General features: G+C 47.8%; 1 protein-coding gene across 1 annotated transcript; it reads right to left on the minus strand.

Annotated features, from left to right (window-relative positions):
• Positions 1-7,733: 7,733 nt before the first annotated feature.
• Positions 7,734-16,894, minus strand: TBR1 (T-box brain transcription factor 1; the record flags this gene model as incomplete). Its single annotated transcript, XM_081095920.1, has 6 exons — positions 7,734-10,256; positions 13,224-13,285; positions 14,256-14,414; positions 14,979-15,100; positions 15,457-15,611; positions 16,203-16,894. 6 exons carry the CDS (start codon positions 16,892-16,894, stop codon positions 9,398-9,400), a joined length of 2,049 nt encoding a protein of 682 aa, XP_080952046.1. The 3' UTR covers positions 7,734-9,397.
• Positions 16,895-17,992: the final 1,098 nt, after the last annotated feature.

A 17,992-nucleotide genomic window follows, 5' to 3' on the forward strand; every position in this document is an offset into this window, starting at 1 on the left:
AAAATTAAGTTTTTAAAATTTCATTTTAAACTTCCTTATGTTAAACTTAAGGGCAAGGAGAACATGAATTGGTATCAAATGGTTCAAGGAAGGACATAGAACAACCCAGCATAGCAATTAAAATGTATCAGGCTACAAGGGATAAGAAATCAGCCCAGCCAGTGTGCCCAGTGGTTGAGCATCCACCCATGAACCAGGAGGTCACAATTCCATTCCCCAGCAGGGCACATGCCCAGGGTTGTGGGCTCGATCCCCAGTAGGGGGCGTGCAGGAGGCAGCTGATCAATGATTCTCTCTCATTCTTAATGTTTCTACCTCTCTGTCCCTTCCTCTCTGAAATCAATAAAAATATGTTTTAAAAGAAGAAATAAGAAATCATCAAGTTGGGGGAGGTTGTTAAGGCAATGACTAGAGGAATATATTAAGAAAACTAGCCAGTTTGGCTCAGTGGATAGAGCGTCGGCCTGCGGACTAAAGGGTCCCAGGTTCGATTCCAGCGGGGGCACATGCCCGAGGTGCGGGCTCTATCCCCCCCCAGTAGGGGACATGCAGGAGGCGGCCGATCGGTGATTCTCTCTCATCATTGATGTTTCTATCTCTCTAGCTCTCTTTCTTCCTCTCTGAAATCAATAAATATGCTTAAAAAAAAAAAGAAAACTAGTACCAGATTTTTCTCTCACCCTATTCTTCCATAACACATGTCTAGCAAGCTTTCTGAGGAAAGGTATATGAAAATACAACCCGTGAAAAGCAATCCTTAGAAAGCTATAAACTTCATAAATAAATAAACAAGCAGAGAAACCCATAAAAGAAAAGCTGGAAGAAGGAAGGAAAAGTGAAGGAGTAGCAGAATCCATGATTCTGAGTCATGCAAAGGGCTAATTGTGATTCTAAATACCTAAGAGAATAATGATTAGTCTGTAATAAGGCCATTACATTTAGTTAAGAGCCCACTGGTAAATGTAGTAAGAAAGATTTTGATGTCTGTGCAAATGAGGAAGCTGAATTGAAAAGGATCAAAGAAAGCATTGATAGATGGGCCTAAGTACAAAAGAGCAGGGATAAATGGAGTGCCTCACAAAGCTAAGGATGTTATGGGTACAGAAGAAAACAGAAATACCAATAAGAGACAACATATTTAATAAGTTGTCCTTTCACAAATGCAAAAAAAAAAGATAATAGAATAAAGTAAATGTTAAGAGATGAAGTGATTATCGAAGTATATAGGGAAAGTCACATAATATTTTTAAAAAGTAAAGTGGGAGAGTTTAAATAAAACACACTGTATCTGAGGTTTGTCCTGAAACCTTTACAGTTGCTATTGGGGAAAGCATAAAAATTCTGACTGGGTAAAAACAAAACTGATGAATCAGGCATAGATCTTATAAAGACTCAGGTTCAGGGAGATAGCATGAGGAAAATGATTAAGTGGGGGTTTTTTTAAAGTTGTTTGCAACAGAGTTAACAAGGGCAAAAATGTCAGGGAGACAGCAGAGCTGGAGGAGGAAAGAACAAATTTGTTGAGGGGGAAGTCAGTATGTTTCTTTGACTTTCTCCACAGGAACAAAGCAGAATGTGAGCATAAATTAAGAGGGTGAATCCCAAAGGTGAGTGAGCTCTAAGGATTATTTAGAACACAGTCAAATTTTTTAAATATACTGCAAATTAAGACACGTAGGGGGGAAAATAATTTTATGTGAACAAAATATGAAGCATTCAATGGTAAGTAAACTGTGAAAGGATGTCTTCATTAGAGCTTGTTTCCTCAAAGGTAGGTGCTGAGTAGTAAACACTGCTATTATTTGGTAAAAATATATCCAAAATTATAAATTTTTAATTAAAAAAAAACACATAAGGCCGAAACCGGTTTGGCTCAGTGGATAGAGCGTCGGCCTGCGGACTGAAGGGTCCCGGGTTCGATTCCGGTCAAGGGCGTGTGCCTTGGTTGCGGGCACATCCCCAGTGGGAGGTGTGCAGGAGGCAGCTGATCGATGTTTCTCTCTCAGCGATGTTTCTAACTCTCTATCTCTCTCCCTTCCTCTCTGTAAAAAATCAATAAAATATATTAAAAAAAAAAAAAAATTAAAAAAAAAAAAAAAAAAAAAAAAACACACATAAGGTTATAAAAGTACTAAACGCCTTTGAAACCTTTTTTTTTTTAATTTGAAATAATGGTTTGGCCTTTAGTAAATTCCCAATTGAGCAAGACATTCAAATTAATAAAAATCTATATAAATGAAAAGTTATCATAAAAATGTCACTGTTGATGGCAGATGGCCTAAACTGAATCTATACAACACGTATGCGTATTTTATTCCTCGAAGTTCAAGTTAAACTTTATATATATGATAGCTTAGTATTGTTAATACCGAGATTAAACTATTAATTTATAACTTGAATTTTCTATTAAAGTTATAATTCCACAAAGAAGCCTACAATTTGACAAAAAGGGAGAGATGCTTTTGCTAATTCATGTCTTTAGATACAGTCAAAGGAAATATCTCCTAAGGCAGAGGGAGAACACATCCATATCCTGGAGCCTAAAGAGAATGACCTTTTATTGACAGCACACAGCAAATGTGTGACCGTTCACGGGTGTGCATGTCACTATTCAAAGAGGATATTTAAAACATATACTCAATGCAAACAGGTATCTGAAACAGTAGCGCCTTCTATCAACTTTCAAAGGCAGCCTTACTTGTGCCCACAAGTGGCAGCCCAGCAGACCGTGGCATCAGACATAGAAGGGCTGTGGCCTGTACAGCATGCAGTGAAGTGCAATGCTCTACTTGTTTGCAATGGTTTTATTTTTCGACTAGTTTTTATCACACTTGGCATGAACAAGGGAACATGTGCTTTGCTAAATTTGAACTTTTAAGATGAAACTGAATTAACTGAGAACCAAAAAATTGCTTCTGAATTATCCTAAGATTGAAAAAATGCCTTTCCTTTCACACAAGGAATGACAAAACAAAAGACAAATACATCTTGGAAAAGTTGAAATGTGAGCAAGGAAGATCCTGTGGTTTGAGAACATTGTTGACTTTTTTCTGTTTCTAGGAACCTGAAATAAGGTTATAATGAAAAGGCTTTTCCCCATACAGGACATTTCTGCTAACATGAAGATATGTACTAAACCAAAAAGCTAAATAAACTTAATATGAGCATGAAACCTAATAGAAGCAGTATTTATTTTGTTCAATTAGAAAGTTCAATTAACTTGCCACTCCTTAAAACTCTGAGCGTTGACCTTTGAACCAGGAGATCATGGTTCCATTCCCTGTCAAGGCACATGCCCAGAGCTGCGGCTCGATCCCAGTAGGAGGCATACAGGAGGCCACCGATCAATGATTCTCTCTCATCATTGATGTTTCCATCTCTCTCTCTCCCTCTCTAAAATCAATAAAAACATATTAAAAAATGTATATATAAAAACTTAGTATAATATGTATATATGTTATATATAAACATATTTTATATATACATAAACATATGTACTAAATACATATCACCCTTGCCCCCAAATTTAAAGTTAAGTTCTATTCTTCCTTTTTCCTACTAGTACGGGAACAAAATAACTACATTGGCTAAAATGACCAGAGGCCTATCCTTAGGGATGCTCTCTTCTCTTAAATTCCCTTTTCCTCTTCATAAAAAGTGTGCCAAGACACCTAAATGTAAATGCTTTGTATATAAAGGGAGTGCCATGTCATGCAGAGTTGAAAGCCAAAATAATTTTAATATAAAATTCAAGTTATAAAGCACAGGATATGTTTGTAAGGAATCTAGTGATAAGCAATAGGTCAAACTACCTGAAAGAATCAGCTTGTGGTACAAGCTTCACTGCATTAAGAATGTCACAGTTAGTGTGTTTATTAAATTAAATATTACCAGCAAGGGTCTTCTAAATGCCATGTTCCTAATACCAGATTACATATTTATTTCAGAGTTAGCATAGTAAGAGGGGGGCTATCACTAGAAAGCCTATTAAGCCATGGTTTTATTTTTTCATTGCGTTAATGGAACTATTCAAATCAAATTTTTCACGCCATGCCTTGAACACCACCGCAAACCATACTGTGGGTGTAAAATACATGCAAGGCGGATATAATCAGCTCAGATGAGACCTGAGTCTTAGACACCATCAAGTTTACTTTATTGTGAAAGCAGTGGGGTTTTCTTTCAAGCGAATATATTTTTAAATACGTTGCAGCCTGACTTACAACCTGGAGACAGGAACCAGGAAGCTACACAAATCTCAAAGCCACCAAATTAAACCCAATATAATGCCTTAAAACTTGCCGAGTTTGTCCCAGTCTTCCCTGATTCTTATTTTACCTTGCTGTTTTGGCAAAAGAAGATCTGACTGCCCAAAAGTAAACCTTGCCCTCAGATTGTAACTTCAACAAATCATATACACTTAATGTGCTTTAAAAGTCTCCCCTAACTTTTAAAAGATGGATTTTACTGATGTTAGACCAAAAATGTACTTTCTTTTTTTCCAAGCAAATTTATTAAGAATCAAAAATTTACTCTTTCGAATAGTAAAATTCACAAAGCGATTGCCCACCTAGTATCAGAGTAAATTAAATAATGTGAAAACTGAATGTGTATCACTAGTATTTAAAGTTGCTAACTTCTTCATAAGTAAGTTTGTCTGAAAATAATCATTGTTGCTGTTTCCTCTGGGGGGATCTAGACTGGTTTGTCTCCACACAGGATCATAACTCTGTGAGTGCGTTTTCCTATCCCCATGGCTAACATGCCTCCACGATATGCTGATGTACACAAGAAAGGGACGCTGCCCCCAGGACAGGCTGGGCATTTTAGAAGTCACCCACGACCACACACACGTTGCCCAAATGTCGCCAGAGATATTTTTCATTCTCCTGTGAAGATAAATGGCCTGTATTCAACAAGGCCTTTGCTCCTTGGCCTGCCCCCGAAACAGAAAGCAGAACATCCTTGAAAGCTTCGGTGCCAAAAAGAGAAATACTTATCATCACAAAAGAGGGTGCATCACGGAGCGTTTTCGCAGTGGGATTTATAAGTACATGTAACTGCAGGAGGTGACGGGTTCAGAAAGTTCTCTCTAGGTCCTAAATGACTGCATTGTAAGCGCTCGGGTGCTGTAAGTCGGTGCTAAGGAGGCGGAAACAAGTAGAATTTTGAAACAAACAGTTGGGCACATACCTGCTAGGCCCAGGCGGCTTTCCCGCCCGCAACCCTAGGCCACTGCCCGGCGCGCCTCCCTGCGAGAAGGGCGCGCCCTCGGGCCAGACCCAAGGCCGAGGGCCTGCTCCCCCGGGCTCCCCGGGCTCCGCGGGCCTAGAGCGGCCGGGGCTCCGGACCCGGACCAGGGCCTGGGCCTGGGCCTGGGCTCGAGGTCTAGACCGGCCGCCGGGGCCCCGGCCCGAATTCCCTGTCCAGACCCCTAACCTGGACTCGCGGCTGGACGAATGGGCCCGAACAGCCAAGCGCAGCCGCCCGCGCGCGCAACGCGAAGCCGGACGGCCATGGCCCTGGCTCGGCGGTTGGGACCGGCCGATCGCCTGCAGACGCCCTTGCCCATCCACCTGGCACCCAATGCGCCCCGACGGCGCTGGGCCGGGCCACGCAGCGGCCTCGCCCGCGGGAGCAGGACCGACCTGCCGCCCGGGCCGCAGCCCAGACCGCGGGGCGCTCGGCTCCCGCCCCCGGTGTACAACGGCCGCGGCGTCCGCTCGCAGGTGAAGAACCGGGTCAGGGCAGCACCCTCGGCGGGGGCCGCACCTCCCCTGCGCGCTCGGCCTCCAGCGGGCGGCTGGGAGTGAGTTAAGATGGCGCGGACTGGGAGTAGCGGGAAGGCTGAGCCAGAATGGAGTGCGAGCCGCACGTCCCTTTCTTTTGCTTTCCTCTTTTTTGAAAATACGCTGCTTTTGGAAAACTGGGAAACTCTGCAGATAGCGGGGAGGAATCGCCATCCCTCTCCGCCCTCGCTCTGACCCCTACCCTCCCGGAGATGGAAAGGCGACCCGAAATCTAACCGGGGCGCGTACGGATCCCCCGCGGCCTCCCAAAGCCAAACTCCGACCGCGAGGGCACGGCAGCAGCCTCGCAGACGCATGGACAGTGTCGCTTCACCAGTCACCCCAGGCTTCTTGGGAGCGGAGAGAAAGACATGACCACGCTTGAAAGGGACCAGCAAGCACACTGCCTCCGAGAGGAGCGCGGAGCTGCAAATTTACCTCGTGCCGACTCAGTCCCCACAGCAGATGGTGGCAGAGCTGATAGGGAAATGACCTCCCTCACGTTTCAAGTGCTTCCTAATAGCAGCTCAAGTGCGTCCTTCAAGGACAAGCCACTACGTGCCTGTGAAATCTAGGCTCGGCTCCTAAGAGCTTCCCTTGCGCACAGGACACCGACTCCTTTGCTCGCGGTGCCTGTGGACCGGGGGCGGCGGGCCAGGGCGCTGCGGCTCCCACGCGCCCCACGCGCTCAGGCCTGGGCCCCGGCGCCCTCCCCACCGCACGTGCGCCCGCTGGGCCCGAGGTCGCAGGAGCGCAGCCCCAGTGGGGGGATCACAAGAACACACTGCCCGGCGTCACCCACTAGCCACGCTTTATACTTTCCGCCCTCCTGTCTGGTTCTTAGGTGTGGGAAGGGAGAGAAGCACAAAGGAAAATCAGTCGTCGCGTTTCTAGATAGCAGACAGCACTCCGCGGAACGCCGTCTAGTGGCGAAACTGTCCAGGGAAGGCAAATCGGTTTTGCTCCCACTCTAATTTTCATTTCCACTGGAACTTTGAAGCCTTCTTCGCATGACAGATAGTGTAAGTGAGACAGGACGATCTCTAGGTGAAGGTAAATGTAGTCCTGTAACCTGGAACTGGCCCAGACTAAGCAAGAATGTTGAGCCATTTTCCACCTCTTTCCTGGATCTCCTTCCTCTTGAGGCAAATACAAAAGCCGCTTCTCCACGAGGTAAAGGCAGAGCTGTGCGGACCCCTAGACGAAGACGCAGCGACCCTCTCCCCCAGCTGGAATATCCACATTTCTGCATTTGTTCTCCAGGGATGGGGATCTGGCTTAGGCATGGATTGCACTGGAGAAAGGATGGAGCAGTGCTCCCAAATACGTCCCAAGTCAAGTTTTAGGTTCCGTGGTTAAAAAACTTGACCTTTCACAAGTTGGTCACCCCTCTCCAACCCCGCCAAACACCTCCCAACCCCCAAACCATCCATTAAAGAAATGTAGGCCATTCATTCTGTGTTTGCATTTACAGATTCAACACTGGTGTCCAAGGCCTCGTATTTAAAGACAATTTTCGACTTCTGCCCAATGCTGCGGTCAACAGCCTAATTTGACATGCATTTAAATTACACCCTACTCTTACTCAAAGCCTCACGCCTTACTTTGTAAAATTTAAAGAAATTTTTAACTCCTTATTAAAGACCCTCCATTTTCCTGCTTGAATTATTCCCAACTTCAGGGATCAGACATATGATGAAATGAATACATTTTCCTGAGGGGAAAAAGAAATGAGTGCAACCAAGTGAAATGACTCAGGGAGCTAAGTAACTGTAAATAAGAAGGAAAAGGGATTCACTGGCAATGCTATAAAACAAACAAGAGGGGAATGGGAGGTGGTTCCCGTCAAACAGACTGCCCCATACTGGAGTGGGGACGGGTCATTCTTCCTTAACCCTTAAAAGTTACTGCCTATAATAATTACATTATTCTCAAACTGTAAACTGCTTTCAAACACCATAGTGTTTTACCAGATTTATTTTACTTGTTGTACACAGACGATACAAACGAGCAAAAAACAAAACATTTCTCAATGGAGTGTGTACTTGTATAAATTATTCAGTTCACAGACAAAACGAAACAAATATAAAAATCACAACATTGGATTTACAGGAGAGCCAAAGTATACACACGTTTAGACCCTGAATTCCTATTAGGAAAAATCCCCCCGTGGACTGGAATCTAGATTGAATATTGTGTATGATGCATATTTCACATTAATTTTAAAATACAAAAAAAAGTATAGGCTTGATACACAACATTAGAAATCCTACTAATCTATTTCCAGGGAGATAAATGTTTCTTATCAAATATAACAAGACTTAGAGGGGAGAGAATCAGTCTTACTTGCATTAATGCTAGTGTTTTCCCAAGAAAGTCAAATTGCAGCTGTTTCTAGGTAGTGGGGGAATCATTTTCAAAACTAAAATGCAGTAAAATATACAACTCACAATTCATCTTCACTAGACTACACTATAGTTACCAACAATTCAGTCATCTATATGATTAGGGGAATCGTCATTACAAAGATTTACAGCATATAAAGGTGGAGGGGGGCGGCTGAAAAGATTTTCAGAAACAGTTTGTCAGCATATTTGGCACCTGCACAGACCAGTCATGAATTTGGCACTTTGGGGAAAAACAAATAAGGCAAAATAATATTGCTATGTTGAGCTATTCTATTTAGAAGGAAGGAGGGGGAAACATACAATTCCAGTTAGCTTTGCTTTGCAGGCTTCATGCCGCTTAATGGACTTGCCTAGGAACAGACACCTGTCCTTCTCAGGTGTCTGGTCAGGTTCTCCATAGCTACTTGTGTGCATGAGGGCACAGAGCAATTACTTCATGCAATGGATTGAGGAGAAGTGAGAAACTCATCATTATATCTATCAAGTATTTCAGGTTTCCAGAGCCTCTTAGGATATTGTTAATTATCTCTCGAGAAAAAAAAAATTAAAGGGGGAGAGGTGGGTGGAGAAAAAGGCAAAGAAATGAATGAAAAGGTTAAGCAGGAACTGGTTTTGTGCCTTGACGATGAGAATAAAAACTAGCCATTCATTACAGTAAATTAACACTATATACAATCATTTCACAGGCTTTGTTCCACTAAAAGTATTAACATCCCTACCATCCATCCATCCATTGGGGATAAGAAAGGACGCGCTGGGTGGATCCAGGTTCTAGAGTCAACATCCTAGGGTTCATGGGGAGGCCGAGACCGACGGGTCGGAATCGCTGCTGCCTGACAGGCTGCCCCAGGTCTCCCAAAGGTGAAGAGTTGCATGACAAGAACTAGAAGGAGGGGGCGAGGAAAAGGCAAGGGGGGGGGGGGGGGGTTGGGAGAGAAGTGTGTGTGGAGTAGAACTTCACCGAAGGAGAGGAAGTAGGAAAACCAAACGGTTTACAGCAGAGTGGAAGGTCGGTGCGCTAACTGCAGAGACTGCTGTGCCAACACAGGTTACAGTCACCTTCGCGGCGGGCGGTCATCGCGGGTCCGCTGACACGAGGGGGTGCGCGGGGTGGGGGCGGGAGGAGGCGCTGGGCAGAGCCGGGAGGGGCTGGCGGCGCCCGGGCCGCCGGGGGCGCGGGGCCGGGCGGGCAGGGCCGGCCTAGCTGTGCGAGTAGAAGCCGTAGTAGCTGCCCAGGTCCTTGGCGCAGTTCTTCTCGCAGTCCCGCTGGGCCAGCACCTCGCTCTTGAGCGGCGACGAGCTCTCGGACGCCGGCGTGTCGGCGGGCGAGATCCGCCTCCGCTTGGCCTGCTCGTAAATCCCCGAGTCGCTCGAGTCGATGGATTTGATGGAGGAGGGCGTCTCGATCCAGCTGGAGTCGGACAGGTCCTTGGGTTTGGCGTCCTCGGCGGCGCCGGGCGGCAGCGGCGAGCGCTCGGCCGCCAGGCCCTCGGCCTCCTCGCCCAGGTAGGGGTTGGCGCCGGCCATGCGCGCGGCGGCCGCGGCGCTGTTGGGCCAGCAGGGCAGCACCGAGCCCGACTTGGCGCCGCAGTACTGCGGGGGGCTGCGCGCGCCCCAGCCCGACGGGTCGGCGTAGTAGCCGAGCGGGCGGCCCGTGCAGCCGGCCGCCTGCAGGGGCAGCGCCTTCACGCCGGCCGCCGCGTACGAGAGCAGCGTGGCCGCGTTGCCCGCGAAGTCCGTGGCCGTGTCGTAGGCCGAGGCGGCGAAGTCCAGCCGGTTGTTGGCCGGCGTCACGAACCAGCGCTGCGGCGACGGCGCGCCCGGGTCCTCGGCCTGCTGGGGCGACAGCAGCCCGTTGGTGTGCGGCACGCTGCGGTCCGTGCCCGGCCCGGGGCCCGCGCCCGCGCCCGGGTGGAAGCGGGCCTTGGCGTAGTTGCTGACGAACTGGTCCTGCAGGAAGGAGCCGGCCATGGCGTAGCGCGCTCCGGGCACGATCTGCGAGCGCGGGGAGTCGTTGGGCGAGGGGGTCAGGCGGTCCATGTCGCAGCCCGTGTAGATCCTGCGAGGGAAGGAGAGAGAGAGAACCCGGGGTGGCGCAGAGGTCCCTGCGGGGGACGGAAGGAAAGGACGCCACGTTTCGCCCAGCCCCGCACGCTCCGTCTGAAACTGGCCATCCAGGATGGAGGCAAAAGGTCACAGACCTGTAGGCTCTCCCAAATAAATCGTGGAATTAAAAAGGGAGCAATCTGCCCCGACATGATGCAGAGCCAGAGGAAGGCTTTCCTCGTTCCCGGCTCTCACACTCGCCAAGTATACAGGGGACCAAGAGAGGAGCGCCGCAGCGGGTTCCCATCCCGCACCTCCAGTCCGTGTACACACCACGGCAGGTTACCCCAGGGACTACGGTGTTATCTGCCCAGTGGGCCTTTCCTCTGCGGAGAGAGTTTCTGAACCAAATTTCTAACCAAGAGACCCACGCCTCCGCCCTTTTAAAACCGCTTTCTTCCTATTGACACACCTGCTGGCCGTCCCAGTAGCAACCATTAAAATCTGGCCTCCGCCAGCCGCCTGAGACCCGAGGGTGGCCGCTGGAAGCGTCCAGAGTGCTGACTGTCTGTGTGACCCTTTAGCCCCCGCCTCTACCGGTACAGACAAGAATGACTATTTGGAAACAAAGTCAACAATCAATAAATTCTTTTACAAAGAAAAAGTATTCTTTACTCTGGCCTTCTCTGCCCAGTTTTGGAATCCCTTATTGGTTTGTTGTTGTTTTTTAAGTACTTTGGGGCAGACTCTTAGAGGACAGTTGTCCACTTCCTCCAAGCAATCTCCCACCAATAATAGCTAACCCTTATGCAACTTGACCATGGGCCAGGCACTGTTGTCTAGGACTGTACAAATGGTGATTTACTTAACTATCACAATAATCCTTGGAGTTAGGTGCCATCATTACCCCCACTCTACAGATGGAAACACTGAGGCCAGGGGAAGTTGAATAACTTGCCCTATAGCTAACTGCCCAGACAGTAATTGTGTTACTGGGAATCACCTTGGATAAAATAGTCACAAACTAACTCTAGGCCCTGGGCCTAGAAAATCCCATCAGAATTGAGAGGGAACCAGAGATTGGATCAAGATTGGTAGAAGTGTTTTCTCAGACACATACACACATGCCTCTCTTTTTATTTAGCTCACACTTAAATGTTTTAATATTTAATCAGCAGACTGTTTTGAAAGAGAGCCTCATTTTTGTCAGACCTTAAGCCCTTGGGGAGGAGATCGCCTGGTGAGTGGCCAAGCATCCCGCCGGGCCCCCTAAACTCTTATTGCTCTCCCTGTTTCTCCAGGAGTTGGCGATGCCCAAATAACCGACAGAACAGTGGAAAGGGAGATGTCATGAACCCCTGAAAAGCTAAAGTGTCCATTCCGTTCGTATAGGTAAGAAGCCTTTTATGAAAAGCACATAGTGATTTACCCGTCAAAGGGAACTGGTTTTTCTGACTGAAGTCAGCCAGAGGAGGGGCAGGCGAGGCTACTCTGCAGCTGCTCAGGTCCATTTTGTTCACTGCACAAAACTTCCCTCCTGAAATTTCAGTCCAGTTTCAAATAAGAGAAGTAGAAGGAGTCAGAAAGGGAACATAACCAGCAAGGTGCAAATGTCTTTTCTGTTTACCACCGCGGTATTTTAAAAGAAAAAGAAAAACAGTCTGCAAAAGACACAGTTTAGAAGCCCATCCAGGTCCCAACCCATTCGGGATTACTGAATTGATTTGTGCAAAATAAAATGCTTCGGAACAGATGTTCACAACAGAATTAAAAGCTCAAAATCTACAAGACCCCCCTAGTACAGACTCCAATATCTCTGGTCTCCTGGGCCACACACTTTCCACTGTGCCGGGTCCACCTTTTTAGACTGGGAGGACTAGAGTAGCCAAGTTTTTATTCTGGGTAATCATAGGTGAAGCTTGCTTCCTTTGAACTAATTTTGAAGGATGCACAATTTGTTATTTTAAAAAACAGAAAAGAAGGTTGGTATCTACCTGGAGATGGAATAGAAGCAGCCATTTGTCTCTTTCTCTATAAATTTAATCTATTTTTAATCAAACACATCTTCAATTTTGTAGCTCTATCCCAGGCACTTAATGCAAGCCGTGAAATTAAAATGTATGTACCCTTCCCTTTTATGGTCAGGAAAAGGTATGGGAATCCCCACAATCTAGAATAGATTTTGCTGTGTAACACTATCTGAACTCTTAGGCACTATACCAGGTCTCTGAGCAAGAATGCTAGAACATGCACAGAGAGCACTGTATACACCTGCGGTTGCCCCAGAGGACAGCATGTTGGCAGAAAAGAAATGGAGATAGGTAAGGGAGGCTTGGAGAAAAGGGAACCAACACTGTTCATTAAAACACATGTAAGAGGAAATATTTTTCTCTCAAAGCTTATAAATAACACACAGCAACAGCACCCAGATCCTTCTCAAAGCCTGAAATTACTTTAGAGTGGCTCTGCTCATGAATTTGCCTATGGTGGGTGCACATTTTTATTCAGTCCATAGTAAACTCACACAGGAAACGCTATTACACAAAACTTGAAGATGGGTAAATAAAAGTCACATATGCCAAGGAGGCTGTAACAACTGCCAGAGCCACATGCACTTTCAGACAGAATCGGGAGGTTTCAGACACAGACAGTCTGAGCTGAGCATCTGCAGCGCCACATACAACTCCACCCGCACCCGGGAAGCAGGGCAGCTTCCCCTGCCAGCCAGCCGGTCTCAGAGGCCCCCCAACAACTCTGCAATTTATAAGGAGGCTAAAAATAGGTGGAGGAAACCTTTGACCAAAACTGCTGAAGAACTAAGCCAGAGAGAAAGGGAGTCGACAAAAGGGAGAGGGGAAACCTGGAAAACAACCTTGTCTTCACACATTCTAGCTTCCAAAAACCTTGCACATAACAATCCACCTTTGACCTAAAGCCCAATTCCACAACTATTTGAGAAGAAAGGAGCAAAATTACTTACGTGTCATAATTATCCCGAAATCCTTTTGCAAAGGGGTTGTGGTCTATCTTCAGTTGTGTAATCTGGGAAAGAGGAAGAAAAAGATTAATATGATCTCACCTTCCATACAGGAGGATTGGGCGTTTGAGGATATATCATCTGCCACTCTTTATAGGGGCTTAAGGCCTATGATTTCATCAAAAAGTTGAGGGCATGGGTGGAAAGGGGGGGGGGATTATCATGAAAGTTATGAGGAACATCTTTAAATCAATGATGCCCAAAACTAAAGCACTGCTTTCAATTAGCTCTCCTATGTGCTCTAAATTGGTTCAAATGCACATTTTTTTTTAAATGCTTGTTACACATAATGCACTTACTGAGACAAAAATCTCTAAGGGGTACTTGAATTAATCACCAAAATTGCCTATTTTAAACGTTTCACCATATTTTTAAAAGTTGGATGCTTCTGAGTCACAACCAAACAGACAAGTTGTATCTTAAAGTCAGTTTTGGTTTTTGCAAACTTGCAAATGCTCAAGAGGTCAAGAGCTAGAAAATTCATTCCACAGCCCACAGTAATTTAATTTACTGTAGTTTTACATATATGAATTAGTATGTTCTTTTGCTCCCCAAAAGTGATGTTTGACTCAGCCATCAGTTCTGAGATTTTATATATATATATATTAGGTAATGCCACAGATTGCCAAGAATAAAATGCAGGGTAAAATCTGCTTGTTTTCTAAAGGAAAGAGAGCTTTTTTTAAAAAAAGCATATTTAAATTTGTTCTAGTTTGAGGACTAAATAAAATATTCCAAAGAAAAGGGGCCCTAGAACTCCTGAGCACCTCAAAGGTGGCCCGCATGACCCGCAACAGAGACGTAAATTCCACCGGCCAGGTATCCAGGGGAGGTGCGCAGCAGGCCCCCGCGCCTTGTCTAGAAGGCTCAGCAGAGCCAGCGGTTGCCGACGTCGGTGCCCCAGCCCAGCCGGGCTGGCGGGTGCCGGGAAGAGGCGCCGCCGCCCCGCGCCCAGCCCCCGCCCGCACTCCTTACGTCCGTGTTCTGGTAGGCGGTGACCGCGATGAACTGCGTTTCTGGGAAGGTGAACGTCTGCACGCGGCCGGGCTGGCTGGTGTCCTCCGTGCCGTCCTCGTTCACTTCCACCACATGCAGGCGGGGCTGGTACTTGTGCAAGGACTGCAGAACCACCATCTGTCCCGCCGAGAGAAAGGGAAGCGCCGGGCGGCGCGTTAACGCGGTGTGCGCGGGGCGGCGGAGGCCCGAAGGGGCCCGCCCCGCGGCTGCAGGGCCTCGGGTCTCGCTGGCTGGTGGCCCGCGCGCCGGAGCGGGCCGGCCGCGCTCCTCTGGGAGCAGGGACCGCCGGCGCAGCAGGAGAACCCACCCGACCGCCCGAGCCTCGGGGCCCTTATCCTAGTCCTTCCTCCTTGAGCGAGAAAACAAAGATTTTCAAATCTGCAGATCCTGGGGGTTTCCTTCTCGAAATCAATCAAGTGTGTTCGTACTTGGTTAGGTCATGAACTCGGAAACTGGGCAGGGGGGCGAGGAGAACAGCTTTATAGATGATTTAATATAATTTTGGAGGGGGAAAATATAATTTTAAAAGTCTTTTTAATGAAGCAAAGAAACATGTACCCAGTTTTTCATGCTGATTTAACTAATGAACTGAATATTGAGGGGGCGAGTGTGTGTGTGTGTGTGTGTGTGTGTGAGAGAGAGAGAGAGAGAGAGAGAGAGAATAGCGCTTGAGCCACTGACCTGCCCGTTGTTGTTTGAAGCTCCTTTGTTGTTTGTAAGTTTTAATTTTCCAAAAGAGATTTCTTGGCGCATCCAGTGAGCCCCCGTGTTGGGGGAATCCGGATGCATATAGACCCGATTTCCTAGAGAAAGAAATATGTTGTTTACATATGCCCCGGGCACTGCCCAGTCCCAACTCCTCGATGCGTAGGACACACACACACACACACACACACACACACACCTTATTCCATTCCACGTAGAGGCCCATTAGCGGGGGGCTTTTTAGGCCGCCTTTCTTCCGATTAACTGGGCACCCTATTAAAATAGCTTTTGGATAATCCTCCCCCTTCTGTCTGTCCCCCTGTCCCCCCTCATTTCCTTTTAGAAGTCATTGGCCGATCGTTTTAAAAGTCGCCCGAGCCAGTCCACAAAGGCTTTAATTAATCATTCTCACCTAAGTAAGTGTCAGGGAAACGTGTTAATTGGAAGGACTTGCCTTGCACATTGGTGTCCGCTTTGCCGCAAGGAACCCATTTGCCTCCTTGAAACCTCCAGTGATTGGGATCCGCCAAAATCACATCCACAAAAATATTGTAATGAGCCGTGGGATCGAGACCAGAAATGTTAAAACTTAAAAAAGGAAACATGCGCCTATTTAAATTAAAGAGGGGGGGGGGAGAGAAAGAAAGCAAGGAGGAAAACATAAATGTTAAAGATTAAAAGCAAGAAGCGCGGCGCCAGATAGCAAAGCAAAACTTGTTCGCTCAGCGTCGGTAGCGAATGTTTGCGGGGTTAGAAAAGGGGTTAGAAAGGGGGTGGTGGGGAAGGGACAGAAGCGCGGCCGAAGCCCGGGGTGGGGGTCCGGCCGGTGCGCCGGCGTGGGGGAGCCGGCAGGTATGGCCGCCCAGGTGGAGAGCAAGGCTGGCGACCCGCATTTCCACCTGTCGTGCACCCCGGCGTCCCTCCCCACTCGCGGCCGCTGGCCCGGTCTCTCCCTCGCTTTCGCCTTTCTCTGCCCACTGACTGCCTTTCCGACCACCTTTCTGGAGAGGGATCCCCCCACCCCCAACATCACCGCGGTGGTTCTACCTTCCACTTTCCCCTTCTCCAAAACCAGCCAACTCTAGGGAGCACCACAGCGCCTTCCACTCGGCTCCCGATCCCGAATCCTCGCAGCCGCGGCGGTCACGACTTGCCCCCGGCCGCCCCAGGAGTAGCGGCAGCCGAGGACGTAGCATTTACCTTCCCTGTTTGGTGATGATCATCTCCGTTTGGTGCCGGTGGAATTTCAGCCAAAGGGGCCTGTTGCACAGGTACACCTGCGCTTTGCCGGGCACGAGCCCGGGCTGCGTGGAGGAGAACTGGTAGAACGGGGCTCCTTGGTAGGAGTGGCCGTACTGCTGTGGGTAGGGGTAGCCGGCCGCGGGGTAGCCCTGCGGTGAGGAGTTGGACAGGAGGCTGTTGTAGGCTCCGTTGGTGATGACTGGGTGGTGGGCCATGTAGCGGCTGGGGCTGCCAATGGAGAAGGCGGGGTGCGCGGGTCCGTGCTGGCCGGGGTACGGGAACATGGCACTGGGAGCAGTGGCCGCGGACTGTGGCTGGCTAGACTGAGAGAGGAGGTAGCGATCTGCAGCAGAGCCATCGAAACTGTGACGAAGCTCAGAGACCCCCTCCAAGACAGGAGAGAGTTTACTTCTCTGGACGTCCCCTGGTGAGTCCTTGGAGTCAGGAAAATTGTCTGTATCTGACTGATTCGTCATCCCCCTGGTAATTTTTTTCAAAGGTGAACTTCTCTCCAGGTTGTCAGTCGTCGAGATAATGGGATGATCGTGCAAGACAAGCTCAGATCCGCCTGAATGTGGGTAGCTGCTGCTCACATTGAGAAATTTCTTGGAGAGCATGATAGAAGGAGAAAGGCAGTGCTCCAGCTGCATAGCTCTAGAACCTGAACACTCGCCCTCCTGTCCCTGATTTTTAAAGTCCTATTTATCATAAACTAGAAATCCACAGACCCCCTCAGTAGGCAGAAAGCACTTCATCCAGCGAATGCTTCCCAAAGGTTTGATTTACTTTTTTTTTTTCTCCTGGGAGAAGAGATTGGCCAATTGACACTATGCAGCAATCAGAAAAGGCTCGCTCACTTTTGATCTTGCTGCTTGTGCAGCCGATGAAACGGCTCCTGCCATTGGTTAACTGCTGACAGTAATTTAATTAGATAGACATTAATTAGGATAATCACCTGGCTCCTGGTCGCGATGATCATGGCAAATTGAAGGGGATGATTTTATTGTTGACTTGGGGTGGGGGGTGGGGAATGTGTGTTGGTTTTACGTGAGCACTGTTGTGTCACCTTTAAGCTTTGTGACCACTGCTTTAGGAAGATTCAAAGACGTGCGATTTACTAACCATTTTCCTACCCCCCACCCCATTCCTCCTTTCGAGCTGAGGGGCGGAGGAGGGAATTTGACGATGCTAGGAGACTTCGGATCTGAATGAGCCAAATATTCAGTTGAATGTAACGATTTCAAGTGCAAAGTATACAAAGCGCGAGCTGGTGGCCTCTTCTCGCCCTGTAAAAGTTCCAGAATCTGTCTTTTCCAGTTAATACAGAAGCACACAACACCTGAGCCAGCCCTGTGTGTCCTCGGCGACCCCCACCCCAACATACACCTTTTAAATTCCTAAGTAAATAAATCACTGCTGCCGAGAGTCACAGCGATGAAAGTGGGCGGGAAGAGGGAGAAGTGGGGGCGAAAAGCAGCAACTCACTCACCCATCCACCGACCTCCCTCCGGAAGGTTCGGCTTCTTGGGTGAGCACAGAACAGTGAGAACCTATGATCTTTTTAAGTTTTGAAATAATCATAAGCTGTCGGATTGAAGTGCCTTACTGTACTCGCAGTGACGTTTAAGAGGTCTTCACTAAATATTTTATCAGCGAGCTTGGTTGCATGTTATCTGAAGAGCATCTAACTGGGGGCAGGCGCCCCGCATCCCTCGCGTCTCACTGCACTACATTCTCTCCAAGGTACT

Source organism: Myotis nattereri, assembly GCF_964212035.1.
Source record: "Myotis nattereri genome assembly, chromosome: 7".
NCBI classification, from domain to species: domain Eukaryota; kingdom Metazoa; phylum Chordata; class Mammalia; order Chiroptera; family Vespertilionidae; genus Myotis; species Myotis nattereri.